Source organism: Canis lupus, chromosome 23 (genome assembly GCF_011100685.1).
Source record: "Canis lupus familiaris isolate Mischka breed German Shepherd chromosome 23, alternate assembly UU_Cfam_GSD_1.0, whole genome shotgun sequence".
Lineage (NCBI taxonomy): Eukaryota > Metazoa > Chordata > Mammalia > Carnivora > Canidae > Canis > Canis lupus.
In genome coordinates, this window is record NC_049244.1 from 53,005,520 (window position 1) to 53,022,015 (window position 16,496).

At 60.4% G+C, this 16,496-nt stretch overlaps 1 protein-coding gene across 1 annotated transcript; it reads left to right on the forward strand.

Annotated features, from left to right (window-relative positions):
• The first annotated feature begins 2,289 nt into the window (after nucleotides 1-2,289).
• On the forward strand, nucleotides 2,290-4,928 carry HES1 (hes family bHLH transcription factor 1). The gene is made up of 4 exons (XM_038570202.1): nucleotides 2,290-2,714; nucleotides 2,873-2,968; nucleotides 3,468-3,555; nucleotides 3,996-4,928. The coding sequence occupies exons 1-4, from the start codon at nucleotides 2,607-2,609 to the stop codon at nucleotides 4,544-4,546; spliced, it is 843 nt and encodes a 280-aa protein (XP_038426130.1). The 5' UTR covers nucleotides 2,290-2,606; the 3' UTR covers nucleotides 4,547-4,928.
• Nucleotides 4,929-16,496: the final 11,568 nt, after the last annotated feature.

Consider the following 16,496-nt stretch of genomic DNA (forward strand, 5'->3'; position numbering starts at 1 on the left):
CGCCGGCTCCCGGGCCCCCCAGCGTCCGAGCAGCGCGCCGAGCCCGCGGGGGCGGGGACGCAAGGGTGGGGGGCGGGGGCGCGGGCAGGGTGGAGGAGGCGGGCACGGGGGCGGGGGGCGCGCAGGGTGGAGGGGGTGGGGGGTAGGGGGTGGGGGGCTCGCGGGGAGGAGGGGGCCCGGGGTGGGGGGCGCACGGGGCGGAGGGGGCTTGGGGGGTTGGAGGGGCTCGCGGGGTGGAGGGGCTCGCGGGGGCGGAGGGGGCCCGGGGTGGAGGGCTCGCGGGTGGAGGGGGCCCGGGGGTGGGGGGCGCACGGGGCGGAGGGGGCCCGGGGGTGGGGGGGCGCACGGGGCGGAGGGGGCCCGGGGGTGGAGGGCTCGCGGGGAGGAGGGGGCCCGGGGGTGGGGGGGCTCGCGGGGTGAAGGGGATGGGGGGCGCGGGTGCGCGCAGGGGACCCGGGCGCCGGCAGGGTGGCGGGGGTGGGGGGCGCGGGGGCGTCCGGGGCGCGGGGGGCGTCGGGGGCAGAGCGCGCCGCCGGGCCGCGCGGCAGGCAGGTCCCCGGGGAGGCGGCCGCAGAGCCCCGGCGCTCCCGGCCCGGCGCCCCGCCACGTGGCACCCGGCGGCGGCGGCGGCGGCTCCTCCCGGCGCGCGGCCCGGCCAGCCGGCAGCACGCAGCCGCCGCCCGCGCCGCCCGCCTCCTCCCGGCCGCCCGCCGGCCGCCTCCCGGGCCTCCGGGGCGCAGCGAGGGGGAGCCGCCGGGCGGGGGGGGGGGGGGCGGGGGCGGGGGCGCGAAGCCGCGGTGACCGCAGCCGCCGAGCGGAGGCAGGAGGCCGCCCGGCCGCTTCCTAAGTGCGGTCAGGCATCTCGTGACCGCGGCGGGCGCCGGGGCCCCGCGGGGGGGGGCGGGGAGGGGGGAGGCGGGCCGGGAGGGGAGGGGGAGGGGAGCCACCAGGAGCGCCCGCCCCCGCCTCCCTCCGCCTGGAAGCCCCAGCCCGGGTCGGGGTGCGGGGGGGTGAGTGGGGTGAGCCCGCCGCCCCCGCCCGGAAGGCCGACCTTGGCCCGCCCCGCCCCTCCCCTCCCTCCCGCCCCGCCCGGACACACGCACCCCCGCCGCCGCGCGCGCCGACGAGCCCGCCGGGCGCAGGGGCGGGGTTTTCCCAGGCTCGGGCGCAGCAGCTGCTCCTGCCCTCCCGGCCCCCCGGCGCGCACTCGCCCTCGCGCTCGCGCTCGCACACGCACTCACACACGCACGCACACACACATCCTCCGGCCCGGCCGCAGCCGCCGCCGCAATAAAACATCCTGGCACGTGCTCCGGCCCCGGGCGCGCCCTCCCGGCCGGCTGATGTCAACCGCGGCGCGGCGGCGGCGGCTCTTAAAGGGCCCGCGCGCGCCGGGGGCCGCCGGGGGAGGGGCGGGGAGGGGAGGGGCGGGGAGGGGAGGCCGCCGCCCGGGAGCCCGTGGGCGGGAGGGGACGCAGGGCGAGGGCGCGCGCGCGGGCCTGGGGCCCCGCCATCAAAGCCCCTCTTGTTCATCTTTCATTTGAAATTCCATTTCCTTTCTGCCCGGTTGGAAATTATTCTGATTGTTTCCTGGGGAAGCGCGGGATCCAAGGCCCCAAGTGCAGAAGAGGAATGAGGGGCGCGCGAGGGGCGGGGGGGGGGGGGAGGGGGGGGGGGGGGAAGTTGCAAAAAAATAAAAACATCTTGCTCTGGAAACTCGCTCACGTAAGGTGGGAGGCACCTTTTCCTTTTAACGTATGCAAAACAAATATAGATATTTTTGCCTCTTTTCTGCATGATCGATTTTACATCTCCCTCCTCGCCCCGATGTGTAGTGTCTCAGGGGTGACTCAGTTGAATGTTTCGGTAACTCACACCCTTGCACACGGTCTCCTCTTTCCTCCCTGTCCTTCTAAACCCTTTAAAAAATTATATATATATATATATATATTGCAAATGAAGTTCTTATTAGTGCCAGAGCAGCTCTATGCTACACGTGGAAGGGAATAAAGAGCAGAGACTCTGGCCCTAAAAGAAATAAATTAGACTGGGGCGAAACCTGCGGAAAAATCCCCTCTAAAGCAAAGCCCAGCGGGGAGAATAGCAAAGGGTTAAAATCCTTTTGATTGACGTTGTAGCCTCCGGTGCCCCGGGCTCAGGCGCGCGCCATTGGCCGCCAGGCCTTGTGCCCGGCGGCCAATGGGGGGGCGCGGCCCACGAGCGGTGCCGCGTGTCTCCTCCTCCCATTGGCTGAAAGTTACTGTGGGAAAGAAAGTTTGGGAAGTTTCACACGAGCCGTTCGCGTGCAGTCCCAGATATATATAGAGGCCGCCAGGGCCTGGGGATCACACAGGATCCGGAGCCGGTGCAGATAACAGTGGGATCCCCCGTCTACCTCTCTCCTTGGTCCTGGAATAGCGCTGCCGGCCGCCGAGTGGCCCTAAGACTGTACCATAAACCCCCAGCACTTGCTCAGTCGTCCTGCGGAGGCCTCCAGTGAAAGGGACATAAACAAAGCAATTTTTTCTGTGTGTGTGTGTGTGTGAAGGACTCCAAAAATAAAATTCTCTAGGGACTTGGGGAAAAAAAAAAAAAAGCAACAGAAAATGCCAGCTGATATAATGGAGAAAAATTCCTCGTCCCCGGTGGCTGCTACCCCGGCCAGTGTCAACACGACACCGGATAAACCAAAGACAGCATCCGAGCACAGAAAGGTAAGGGCAGCGCCGCTCTCCCTGCAGCCCCGAGACCCAGGTCGGGCGTGGGGGGCGGGGGGGCTCCCTTCTCCTAACCCCGGGGTGAAGCGGCAGATCCCAGGGGGAACTCGGGGCGCTTTGTAAAAAAAAAATATATATATATAATTTCTTTGCAGTCATCCAAGCCTATCATGGAGAAAAGACGAAGAGCAAGGATAAATGAAAGTCTGAGCCAGCTGAAAACACTGATTTTGGATGCTCTTAAGAAAGATGTAAGTGGGTAATGCTGCCTTTTTTTTTTTTTTTCTTTTTTCTCTTTCAATTAAAATGAAATCCCATTTCTGGGCTACTGAGCGCGAACCCCCCTCGCTGGCGGGATCGTCCCCGCCCGCACTGCGGTCTCGGGGCCGGAGGCCGGGCCCCTCCAGGGTCTGGGGATGTCGGGGGGCGGGGAGGGGAATCCCAGGTGTCGGGGCCGCGGCAAGCGGGGGGAACCCCAGGTCTCGGGGCTGCCGTTGGGGGTGACCCCAGGTCTCGGGGCTGCCGGCGGGGAGTCCACATGTGTCGGGGCCGCCGGCGGGGTGACCCCAGGTCTCGGGGCCGCTGTTGGGGGTGACCCCAGGTGTTGGGGCCGCCGTTGGGGGTGACCCCAGGCCTCGGGGCCTCCGGCGGGGCGACCCCAGGTCTCGGCGCTTCCGGAGGGGGTGACCCCGGGTCTCGGGGCCGCCGGCGGGGCCCTCACGTCCGTGCCTTGCCTCCTGCTGTGTGCAGAGCTCGCGGCATTCCAAGCTGGAGAAGGCGGACATTCTGGAAATGACAGTGAAGCACCTCCGGAACCTGCAGCGGGCGCAGATGACGGGTGAGGCGGCTGCGCGTCCCCTGGGGGCGCCCCGTGCGCCCCGCGGCGACCCCTCCCAGACTTCCGCCCGCGGTGGAGAGAGGCATTCAGCTGCGTTTTACTGCCTTGGCTCAGCCCCGCGTTCCCACGGTCTGGGCTTATTTATAGCCGCGGCTCCAAGTTGTTAGTGTTCCGGAGAGGGGGGGCGCGGGCCGGCGGGCAGGGGGGCGCGGGGCGCGCAGCCTGGGGTCCCCTGGCCGCCCCCTCCCCCCCCCCGCCCTGCAGGAGCCAGGCCCGGGCGGCGCGGAGGGGGAAGGGCGCTGCCCAAGGTCACTAGCGCGGGGGCGGGAGCAGAGGTGCAGGGCCCCCTCCCCCTCCCCCTCCCCCTCCCCTCCCCACCGGGTGGTCCGGGCGGGGCGGGCCGGGGCCTCGGGTGACCCGCGCGCCCCCTCTGCCCGCAGCCGCGCTGAGCACAGACCCGAGCGTGCTGGGCAAGTACCGCGCCGGCTTCAGCGAGTGTATGAACGAGGTGACCCGCTTCCTGTCCACGTGCGAGGGCGTCAACACCGAGGTGCGCACGCGGCTGCTCGGCCACCTGGCCAACTGCATGACCCAGATCAACGCCATGACCTACCCGGGGCAGCCGCACCCCGCCCTGCAGGCGCCGCCGCCGCCCCCGCCCGGCCCCGGAGGCCCGCAGCACGCGCCGTTCGCGCCGCCCCCGCCGCTCGTGCCCATCCCCGGGGGCGCGGCGCCCCCTCCCGGCGGTGCGCCCTGCAAGCTGGGCAGCCCGGCCGGGGAGGCCGCCAAGGTGTTCGGCGGCTTCCAGGTGCTGCCGGCGCCCGACGGCCAGTTCGCCTTCCTCATCCCCAGCGGGGCCTTCGCCCACAGCGGCCCGGTCATCCCCGTCTACACCAGCGGCGGCGGCGCCTCCGTGGGCCCCGGCGCCGGCTCGCCCTCCAGCGGCCCCTCGCTCACGGCGGACTCCATGTGGCGGCCCTGGAGGAACTGAAGGCCCGGGCACCCTCCCCTGCCCTGCCCTGCCCCGCCCCGCCCCGGGGACACTCAACAGGAACTTGGACACTGGGAGACCAGAGGACTGTAATGATCAAGTGGTTACTTTGTTTCTTTTTTTTAATTCCTAAAAAGTTACTTTTTTTTGTAGAGAGCTGTATTAAGTGACTGACCATGCACTATATTTGTATATATTTTATATGTTCATATTGGATTGCGCCTTTGTATTATAAAAAAAACTCAGATGACATTTCGTTTTTTACACGAGATTTCTTTTTTTATGTGATGCCAAAGATGTTTGAAAATGCTCTTAAAATATCTTCCCTTTGGGAAGTTTATTTGAGAAAATATAATAAAAGAAAAAAGAGTGAAGGCTCCTATGTCTTAGAACTGATTATTTCGGTATATATGTAAAAAAGAAAAAAAAGCTCTTGGCAGAATTTGTGGATTACATGTAATCTGAGAATTCAGTCATTGGCTCTTTTGTTATTAAAAGAACATTTTAAAAAATCCAGCAGACCTTTTACCGGCCTCCATGAAGTAAATTCCACTTAATTTGCAAGAACCCGTCTAATATGGCTACTCTGATCAATTTGAGGTCAATCTCTTAAATAGGATTTCAATTATTATTATTTATTTTTTTTTTTTAGTTGCAGTTGGGTATATCATTCAGTCCTGGTTTTCCTTACAGCTCCTTCTGAAGAAGGTTGAACCAGACTGAAGTCAATCAATCGAGTAATGCGTGCCCACCACACAGTAAGTGAGACCCCCGTGGCGCCGCTTCCCTGGGGTCGCACCCCGACATCCAAAGGAAACGGATGCAGCCTCTGGCCCTCAAACGTTGGAGCCCGTTTACTTAGTACATAGGTGCAGCTAGCTGCGCAGTCCCTTGTACCGGCATCCAAAAGTTTGAAAATGCCTCTCTGCACCCTCTTCAAGCAAGCTGAGAAGGTCAACAGATTCCTTCTGCCAGGGGACAGCTAGTTAGACTCCCAAGTGGAGCCCAAGTCCAGATGATTAACACCAGACATATGTTTTTGATAAGTTTCTGCGCTTGGCTCTAATAGAGAAAGCATGTGGGGGCCGCGCTGGCAGGCACACAGGCCATCTTCCCTTTAATACAAACAGCAAGCGACCCCTTCGCTTGGTCATGCCCCATTTCCAGGCAAGATGTGGGCTCCAGATAGAAGCAAAAGGGTTGTCTCGGGTTTCAGCTCACATAACCCTCCTTAACAAGTCCTAACTCAAAGCGGACAGCTTTAAACTGTGCCAGGATCTGCAGGGAATTTCTTCCAAATCCCATCACAAAGGCTTGTCAGATTTTGTCAGATTTGGCCAGGTGTTTGACTGCATCCAGGTGTTGGGGAAATGAAAACCACGAGCCCTGCGAGACCAGACACATCAGCCGCGCTGTGGGTCTGGCGGGCGCGCCCTCCTCCCCCACCGCCGGCCAGTCCTCCTCCCTGCCCGGCCCCTCCCGCCAGCCTCCTCTCATCCCCCTTCTTTTAGAACGGCTTCTGGGAGGAGAAGGATGAGGCGGGAGAAATCAATCTTTGAAGCCTTCCTAACAAAGATAAAGCCAACGATTTTCTGTCTTGTTTCAAAAGCTTTACCTCTCCCCCGCCTTGCTCCAGCCTTTCCCACAGGCCAGCGTGGAGAGCGGCCGTATCGCGGGAATGATCTAGCCAGCAGACAGCACTTTTCTACCCAAATACCTTCGACCGACCCAGCTTTGGACGCAGAGGGAGAGTTTTCAAAGATATTTTTTTTAAATTTGGCCCCTACTTGCCTCATTATGTGAAAGGTGTCCAACACCCACCCCCCGAGAAATACACGCACATGTACACACACCCTGCTTTATTGTACCATTTTTCCATGATTTCTCTCTTGTTTGAACACAAACAAAATAGCAATTGCTCTATTAAGACATCGAACACAAGCCTGAGTGCTGCATTTGGTAAACCTGTCCTCAGGAGCCCTAGAAGTCCTGAACTGTCCTGGCATAAATAATGGAGACATCAGGGTCTCCTTTTTATAAAAATACATTTATGTTCTTTAAGAAGCCACACACCCGTGCATGCACGCGCGCACACACACACAGCGGAATCTCTACACCAACTTTAAATTAATTAAAGTTAATTCTATTCATCAAAACTACATAAATTTCTTGGGGGAGGAAGTAATAAATTTAAGGAAAAGAAGTAAATATTTGCTCTTCTGATAATTTGAAAATTGTCTTTTTTATTTTTTTCTTGGAATTTGGGTCTAGACTCTTAGAGGAGGCATTTGTTTCCATACAATGTGGAGAGAAGGGTGACACCCTAGGCCCCAATGGGAACTTTCAGGCTCCTGTGCCAGCTGCACCACTGAACTGGCTGTGTCACTTTGGATGAGTCACTTCCCTTATCTGGGACATTTCCAGGTCCGTAAAATGAGTGGGTTTATTTCGAAGACCTTGTGCCCTCCTGCACCCAGGCTGTTTCTGGAGTAATTAGTTGGGGTGGCGGGGTGGGGGTGGTGAAGCTTCAAAGACAACTGCGACTTTGGCCAGCCACCCCCACTCCGGTCTGGCCTGGTTTTACGACCTCGGGGCACACCCCGCGGCCCCTGTCCGCCCCCCCCCCCCAGGCTGTCCCGATGGTTCCCGGAGATAAGGCCCAGCGGCCCAGCTCCCAGCCCCGTGTCCGGATGCGGGCCGCCCGGGAGGCCACCCAGTGCATTACCCTGTCAATGGAGGCCCTCAGGGCCCAGGCCCCCTGCTGTCCGGGCCACCTCCCTGGGGGCGGGGAGGGGCGCTGGGCCCGGTGAAGGGGGCAGGTGGGGGGAGGCGCTGGGCCACGGGGGTGGGGGGGAGGGGAGGCGCTGGGCTGTGGGGGGAGGCACTGGGCCGCGGGGGGGGGCGCTCAGCCCCCGGGTAGGGTGTGACGGGGGTAGGGGGGGGACAGGGGCTGCGGGAGGGGGGGGCACTGGGCCGCGGGGGTGGGGAAGGCGCTGGGCCGCGGGGGCGGGGGAGGAGGGGAAGCCCTGGGCTGTGGGGGGGCCGCTGGGCCGCGGGGGTGGAGGGGAGGGGAGGTGCTGGGCTGTGCGGGGGAGGCACTGGGCCGCGGGGGTGGGGGGGAGGCGAGGTGCTGGGCTGTGGGGGGAGGCACTGGGCCGAGAGGGGGGGCGCTTGGCCACCGGGTAGAGTGTGAGGGTGGGACAGGGCTGCGGGGCGGGGGAGGGAGATAGGCCGTGGGGGGAGCCGCTGGGCCGTGGGGGGGGCGCTGGGTAGCGGGGGAGGGGGACAGGGGCTGCGGGGGGGTATTGGGCCGCGGGTGGGGAGGTGCTGGGCTTTGCGGGGGTGGGGGGAGACAGGGGCCATGGGGGGTAGCTCTGGGCCACGGGGGGGGGGGGGGCTGGGCTGCGGGGGTGGGGGGAGAGACAGAGGCTGCGGGGGAGGGCGCTGGGCTGCGGGGTGTGTGTGTGACAGTGGCTGAGGGGGGACAGGGGCCCGGGAAGGGGCACTAGGCTGAGGGTGGGGAAGGCGCTGGGCCGTGCGGGGGACAGGGGCCGTGGGGGGGGGGTGCTGGGTCGTGGGGGCGGGGGGGACAGGGGCTGCGGGGTGGGGGTGGGGTGTGTGTGTGCTGGGCCATGGGGTATGTGTGACAGGGCCTGGGGGAGACAGGGGCCCCAGGGTGGAGGAGCACTAGGCCGCGGGTGGGGAAGGCGCTGGGCCGCGCAGGGGACAGGGGCCCTGGGGGGGGTGCTGGGTCGCGGGGCGGAGGGACAGGGGCTGTGGGGGGGGAAGGCGCTGGGCCTCGGGGTGTGTGTGACAGGGGCTGGGGGGGACAAGGGCTGGGGGGGCCCTAGGCCACGGGTTGGGGAGGCGCTGGGCTGCGCTGGGGGACAGGGGCCCTGGGGCGGGTGCTGGGTCGCGGTGGGGAAGGGGGGTGTTGGGTCGCGGTGGGGGAGGGGGGGTGTTGGGTCGCGGGGGGGGGGCAGGGGCTGTGGGGGGCCACTGGGCCGGGGGCTGGGCCGCGGGGGTGAGGGCAAGGGGAGACGCTGGGCTGTGGGGGGTGGTGCTGGGCTGCGGGCGAGGGTGTGACAGGGGCTGGGGGGAAGGGGGGGGAGACAGGGGCCGTGGGGGGGCCACTGGGCCAGGGGGCGTGCGCTGGGTTGCGGGGGGGGTGGGGAGGGACAGAGGCTGCGGGGGAGGGCGCTGGGCCGCGGTGTGTGTGACAGGGGCTGGGGGAGACAGGGGCCCCGGGGTGGGGGGGCACTAGGCCGCGGGTGGGGAAGGTGCTGGGCCACAGGGGGGAAAGGGCCGTGGGGCGGGTGCTGGGTCGCGGGGGCGGGGGGAACAGGGGCTGCGGGGGGTGTGTGTGCTGGGCCATGGGGTATTTGTGACAGGGCCTAGGGGAGACAGGGGCCCCGGGGTGGGGGGGGCACTAGGCCGGGGGTTGGGGAGGCGCTGGGCCGCGCGGGGGGACAGGGCCGTGGGGCGGGTGCTGGGTCGCGGGGGGGTGGGGAGGGGGGTGTTGGGTCGCGGGGGGGGGGGGGAGGGGGGCGTTGGGTCGCGGGGGGGAGGCAGGGGCTGTGAGGGGGCGCTGGGCCGGGCGCTGGGTCGCGGGAGGGGGCAGGGGCTGCAGGGGGGACCCTGGGCCGCGGGGTGGCGCCCCCCAACCTCCCCCCCCCCCCGTGAACACGCGCGCCCCCTCCCGGCCCGCGTGTTTCTGGGCTGGGGGCCCGGGGTAGGCTGGACCCCCTCGTCGTCACCAGCGTCCCGGGAAACCTGTCATTAAAGTCCATTAACTTTTCCCACACCCCTTGGCCGGTAACAGCCGCCGCTAGCTTCCTCCTCGGCCCTAAGTGCAACCAGATGGGCCGCCGCCCCCGCCGCCGCCCCCGCCGCTGCCCCCGCCGGGCGGCCCGGGCTCCAGGGAGGCCGCCGGGCTCGCGTCCGCGGCCCGGGAGGGAGCAGGCAGGGCGGCCACGCCGGGCGGCCCCGCGGCCAAGGTGGTTTGCTCAGCAGGCCCGGCTGCTCTCCGGCAGGAAATGAATAGCTCCCAGATGAGCTCAGGCAACCTGAGAGGTCGTGAGAACCGCGCGAACCCCCGCCTGTGCAGCCGGCAACCTGCCAGGCCGCGGGGGGAGGCCGCGGGGCGGGGAGGCTGGGGGAGGCCGCGGGGGGAGGCCGCTGGGGGAGGCCGCGGGGCGGGGAGGCCGACACACGAGCCCGCGCCCGCTCCCGCTGACAGGCAGGCGGCCGTCCCCGCGCCCCCGCCCGCCCCCGCGCCCCCGCCCGCCCCCGCCGCCCAGGCAGCAGGCCCGGCCGCAGAGCACCCCCTCCCCCCTCCCGCGGCCTGGGGGTGGGGCGGCCGCCAGTGTTTTTCCAGCTCCTGGGCAGCAGTTAGAGGCCGGGAACCTGGGCCGAGGCCAGTGTCGCCCGAGGCTCCCGCGGCCTGCGGCCACTGCCCGACGTCGGCGGGGGCAGGCGGGGTGGGGGCCGCCTCCCAAGGAAGGGCCGCCAACCGCAACTCAGGACGCCTAAAAAGAAAACCAAAAAAAACTATCTGGCTTCTGCAACTCCGAGCACCTACTAAGTGCTGCAAAGTTCAGGCTCCTTCACGCTGCTCAGCCCCAAGTCCCAGAGCTCTGGCTCAGCTGGGGAGGTAGACAAACATTCAAGTGACTCACCCGGGCAGGGTGAGGCAAGTGCCAAAAATGAAGTTTAAACAAAGGGCACCTGAGAACAGAGAGATTAATTCTGATTTGAGAGGAAACCAGGTAAGTTTTTCAGAGACTTGGCACTTGGAGCCGAGAGGTGAAGGATGAGATCAACAGGAAGAGAAAGGAGGAATGGGAAGGTGAAAGAAAACGCAGAGATAGGTAAATATGTAGGTCTAGTTTGGGGAAATTTTAGGAAGTCCACCAGGGTTGTCATATTTAAATTTTCAAATGTAAATAATAATAATAATAATAATAATAATAATAATAATAATAATAAATTTTCAAATGTATAACTTGGCTTAGAGGAAAAAAAAAAAGAAAGGGAAAAGGAGAAAAAAGAAAAAGAGGACCAAGCTGTCTGCTTCAGTCCTTGTTTTACTGCAGAATAGCCCACGGGTTTAAAGCACAAGGTCCAGCTTCAGATGGCGTAGGTTGTAAGACTAGGGTATATTAAGTGTCCTAAGCCTCATCTGTAAGTTGGGGCTCAGAGGGGTGGTATTTCATGGGGTGGTGAGGATAAAATAAGTAAATGCACGTAAAGCATTTGGAATGCTGCTGGGCACAGGAGACCTCAACACAGGTCAGCACAGCGAGGGGGGCGCTCACCAGATCAGGAAGCCAACCCTGGACTTTGCCCGGTGACTCCAGGGACTGCTTCTATTTGCACCAGGCCCCACGTGGAAGGCCCACCGCTCCTTCCAGAGTTTCTGAATTCCATCTACTCATTCGATAATGACTGAGCAGGCACTATGGGAATAAAGAGAGAAGAAAGGCATGATCTCGACAGCTATAAAGCTCACAGTCTAGAAGGGGAGACAAACGGTAAAATAATTAATAATAACAGTAGTTACTCTGCGTTAAGTGCAATAAAGAGTAGTGTACCCTGGTGGTACGAAAGGAAAGGGGACATGTCATGGCAGGTAAGTTCTTGGTCCTCCAAATTATGACTAATCTGCGCATTTTCATATCCGCCGACACTGCTGGCACAGCATATGACCAGTCAAATTCCACCTTAGAAAAGTTACTGTCAAATGGATAATTTCTACACCATTTCACGACACTCATATCTTCTGAATGAGCACAATCACCAGATGTGGTCAAGGAACTGGACGCACAGTCTAGGAATCCTGGCCACTACCTGTGAAATGTTGAGCAAATCCCGTGGCATCTCTGGGCTTCCACTGCCTCCCTGACAAGGCAAGAAGGTTGGGCCAGAAGCCTCTGAAGACCTCTTCAACCTCATGGTCTGCGATTCTCCTTCCTCAACACGCTCCCATGCATCTCTACATTTTGACACATGCTCTGTGGCTCCAGGAACCTGTATCGGGCATATTTCAAAACGTTCAACCAAGGTCTGGGATGATTTTGCAACCAAGTATTTTCACCTGCAGTTAACGATGAGGAAACAGACCCAAAGAGATGGGCTTTGGATTTCCACTGTGGCAAGCAGATAGCCTGGCTGTGTTAGTGAGAGTCCTGCTCACTGCGTGGCACATCAAAGGAAGACTGCATCTCACAGGATTTGCTCACATATCTGCTCCTAAGACCCTATTCTCCACTGTAATATCTTGTTATCTTGCTGGAAAAAACAGAAGAACAAGAGTTAAAAACACTATCACTTTCCCTCTTCATCCTAGAAGATTGCTTCCTATCCTTCTCATTTATCCACTTCTTTTCTGAAAAAAGAATGTGATCTGTTGTTTATCAGGACTCCTTCCATTTAGGGAACATAGTTCCGCAATTGGCTAGAATTTTTCCACTAGTACAGTCACTGAATTAAATAAACTTACTGAATTAGTCTCTTTAAACAAGAATGTGAGTCTGAATTAGTGAAAAATCTGAATTTTAAATATCCAATAGGGAGAGCAGTAAACTTTGCAAATACTTGTAGCGAGTCTGAATTCATGGTTTACAAAAGCACTTGCTTTTATAAAACTAATGCATCAGGGTCATTTAAAGAACGTATTCTCCTAAACAGGTTAAACGTGGCTCTTGCAATATTATTTATTTTATAGCTGACCCTTGAAGAATGCAGGTTTGAACTGTACAGGTCCACTTATACATGGTGGGGTTTTTTTTAAATAAATACAGTACTATAAATGTATTTTCTCTTCCTTGTGATTTTTTAAAAGATTTTATTTATTTATTCATGAGAGACACAGAGAGAGGCAGAGACACAGGCAGAGGGAGAAGCAGGCTCCATACGGGGAGTCTGACGTGGGACTCGATCCCGGGACGGCGGGGTCACGTCCTGAGCCGAAGGCAGAGGCTCAACCACGGAGCCACCCGGGCGCCCCATATGCAGATTTTAGAATGAGGGAGGCTGGTGCTACACCTCCTGCACTGTGCGAGGGTAACTGTAAATCTTTCTTTATAGTAAGCAAAAGAGCTATGATTGCAACCCAAGTAAGTAATTGCAGCCTAAATTCATAATAAGGCTTTCCCGTATCTATTCTGCATCTGGATATGTTTCCAGTTGTAATTTGCCTCTAGTCAGGCAGAGATCGATCCACGTTTTTCCCTTAAAATTGCAAGTATCACCTGACGAGAGCCGTGTTATTTAAGGAATGCTATTTGCGGCTTACTGTTTTATCATTCACAAATGTGATCTGTTTTTACGTTGGACTAATTTCACCTGTTTAGTCACCATTGTGAGACATGACCTTCGTAAGTCCAGCTTTCAGAAAACGCCAGCCTCGAGAACAACTCTTGGGGTCCACAGACACCAGCACCCAAAAGGTCCTGCTTCCTGCCACATAGGTTTGCATCTATCAGCTTTTCCCCCAGCCATAAAACCCGTCTGTGTGGCATCAAAATGTGTAACAGGAATACCATTCCTTCGCGGGGCCAGGAGAGGGCAAAAGCGAAGGCACATGAGTTTGAGAAGCAGCTGCCGTAGATGACGTCCAGGAGTAAGACTTAAGTGGGAAAGTGCTGAAGCCATTCCTTCATTTCACTGAATGCCCAGTAGATATGTGGGCTCAGGGGTAGGACACAAAATGTAAAGGAAGGCTTCCCACAGCCCAGCTTTGTGAGGAACAAATACTCTTGAACATGCCCAGTTATTCTTTCCTGTGCTCTGTTCCATAATGGGGACCCCCGTGGTTATTTTTATACAAATAGACTCTTGCAAAACCAGACAGATATTTCCCTTAAGCTTCTTCATAACAAGGTAATTGTGGGATTGGCCATTAATGCCTTGCAGAGGACAGCAAGCCTAAAACAAAAAAACTAAAACAAAACAAAACAAAACAAAAAAACCAAAATGAAAGACTCATTTGTGTGTCTTTGGGTTTGTTTTTTGCTTGTTTTTGGCTGCAAAAAGCCGTATTTCTTTAAAGATTTATTTGTTTACTTATTCATTCATTCATTCATTCATTCATTATTTATTTATTTATGATAGACATAGAGAGAGAGAGGCAGAGACACAAGCAGAGGGAGAAGCAGGCTCCATGCAGGGAGCCTGATGCAGGACTCGATCCCAGGACTCCAGGATCATGCCCTGGGCCGAAGGCAGGCGCCAAACCACTGAGCCACCCAGGGATCCCCCCAAAACAATATTGTTTCCATTTGGTCCAGGGCTTGGGAGAGGGGCTCCATGGTGGTTAAAAAGCTGCCTAGTGGCCCCAGGGAGAGGCTCAGGCCCAAGCCCTGGGACCAGGGGGATGCCAGAGGGGCCCCTCAAAGGCTGCTGGGCTCCAGAGGCTCCTGGTGGTGGTGAGATCCTCACACAGCGCGGCCTGGGGGCCGGCCAGCCAGCCTGCAGAGGTAAGTCAGGTGGTCCCCAGCTTCTGGATGGCTTCCTCTCCTCTTCTGGGAAGTGGCTCTGCAGGAAGCCCAGAGACGGGGGTCTGAGTGGGCATGCAGATCCCCACGACCCGGGTTCAGGCTCCTGTCCAGAACCAGGGCGGCATCCAGGGTTTTCCACACTGCTCTCGGAATGAGCTTCTGAAGTCTCTGGGCTGGTGTTGCACCTTCAAGAGGCTCAGTGCCCTCGAGCTTCTCCCCAGCCAACTCCCCGAGGAGTGGCCCCCGCCCTCCAGAGCTATGTCATTGTGGTGGAACCAGAAACCCAGAGCGGGGGCTGTGTGGAGGCTGCAGGTACGAGCTGGACACGCGGCTGACGGCGGCCTCCTCGTTGGTGAATAATTCCGCCAAATCTGGGAGCTCGTGGTTGATCCCTAATGAGGCGCTAAGCTGGAAATAGACTGTGGGCCATCCTGGAGGCAGAGGAGGCCGGGAAGAGGGCTCCGAAGGCGGCCGCTGCCACAAAGGAGGGTGGCCGCAGGCTGCTGGACTGGGCGTCCCTGGGTTTGTTCCATCCCAACACGGTTGAAGGGAGAGGCAGATTCACGGACCCCCCACCCCCACCCCTGCCATCTACCTCACTTGTGTTTTGTTTCCTTGTTTTGGGGTAGAGGCGGGGGAAGGTGGAGAAGCCAGGGTTGGAGAGGCAGCGCAGTGTGGTCCTCCAGAGAACTCTGAAGTGCGCTGCTCCTGACTTCACTGTAAGTTCAAGGCAGAGAGCATCCGTCCAAAGGAGAGACGTTCTGGAACTGCCTAATGCTGGGAGTCCTTCAAAGGGGTAACTTAAAAGGCTGTTCTGGCCTCACGTAGTCACCCAACTCCGATATCCGGTATCAAAAACCCAAGGCCGCGGCTCTATTTAAACACACGCTGGTATAAAGCAACAAGTTGCATTTCCTGCGGTCCGTCGTCTTGAAATGCAGCAGCCGGTGCCTAACCTGATGCTGGGCTGATCTCAACTTGCTTTCTAAGAGCCAGCTTTGCGCTTGGCACGCAGGCTCCCCGGCTGCAGGCCTCAGCTCTCCCTCCCTGCAGGGCGCCCTCAGCCTATCCGCTGTGCTCCCTGGGAGGCTGTGTTCTTAGTGCATCCCGGCTCCTCGCCTTGGCTCTCCCTGCCTTTGTTTTGAGGCTGCTGGACTGATGGGTGCTCCTCTCCCCGACCCAGGCTGCCAGTGGGCAGGGCCGGGGGGGATGCGGAGCGTGTGCACCTGCACTGGGCACCCGGGTCCTGGGAGTTGGGGTCCGTACCTGGGCCGGGGGTGCAGATGCCGCGGGCTGCGAGCGAGGACACCACCTCTGCCCCCGGACCTCTGGCTCCTCCTTCTTCGGGTGGAGACCTGCCCTCCGTGGTGGCATCCCGCTCTCTCCCTCCTCCTCCCTCCTCCTCCCTGACACTCACCCTCACCTGGCTGGTGCTCCCTCCTTTCTAGGGGACAAGCTCTGAGGTCAGCGCTCTCCCCTGGGCAGGTGTGGTCTATTCCTGCCTTCCCACCTCCCTTACCTTTTGCCTTTTCCCTGCGCACAGGCATGTTCATTCCTCCACAGCCTCCGCAGGCCCAACGTCAAGCCCGCAGCTCCCCCCACCTGCGGACCCCATGACTCCTCCCGCGTGGCCTCCTACATGGCCAGGCCTCTGTGTCCCTCCCTCCACAGGATGCTCTGGCCCGGGCAACCCAGCGAACAGACTGTCCTTCTCTCTGTCCCTCCCTCTACCATCAGTGAGGCTTCCACCAGGTGCCAACTCCGTGCCCTCCTTCCTTAGCCCTTGGGGCGCCTCTTCCTCCAAACTTCTGCTGACCTGTCTGGCAACTTCTCAGCCCTGGTCACTGGGTTCCTCCCTCCTGCTCGCCCCGTTGAGGCCGCTGTCCCTGACAACGTGTCTGCATCCCGTGTCTCCCGTTGCCCAGCCGGCCACGGCAGGGATCGGCACCCGCATGAAGCCCATCACGTCTGCTGTCTTCCTCCTCAGCTTCTTTCCCGAGCTCCAGACCAGATCCCACTGCCCGCTGGGCCTCTTCCCATGGAAGTCAGTAGGTCTCAAACCCCCACCTGCAAGATGCCCACCTCCGTCTCCCCGGGCTCCACGTGACCTCCTCCGCCCCCCACGTCCTCCCGGTGTCAGGATCACCAGGAGCCCCCCTCAGGCTTCCCTATCTGAGGAATCTCAACCCCCATTGGCGTGACCTTCATGCAGGAGTCTGGGGGCTCTGCTTCCCCCCTGCAGCCTGGCGGCCTCCAGCCTGTCATCTGTCCAAGGGTTCACACCTCTGAGAAAACACCCGAAGGCTTCCTATGGCCCATGCGACTGCAGGACCTGTGTGATTTGCTCCCGGCCTACGCACCTGCCCTTGGTCTGTAAGAAGCCGCATCCTGTCTGTCACCACCCGCCGGCAAGGCTCCCTCCGAGCTCCCTCTGGCTTCTACCTGTCACT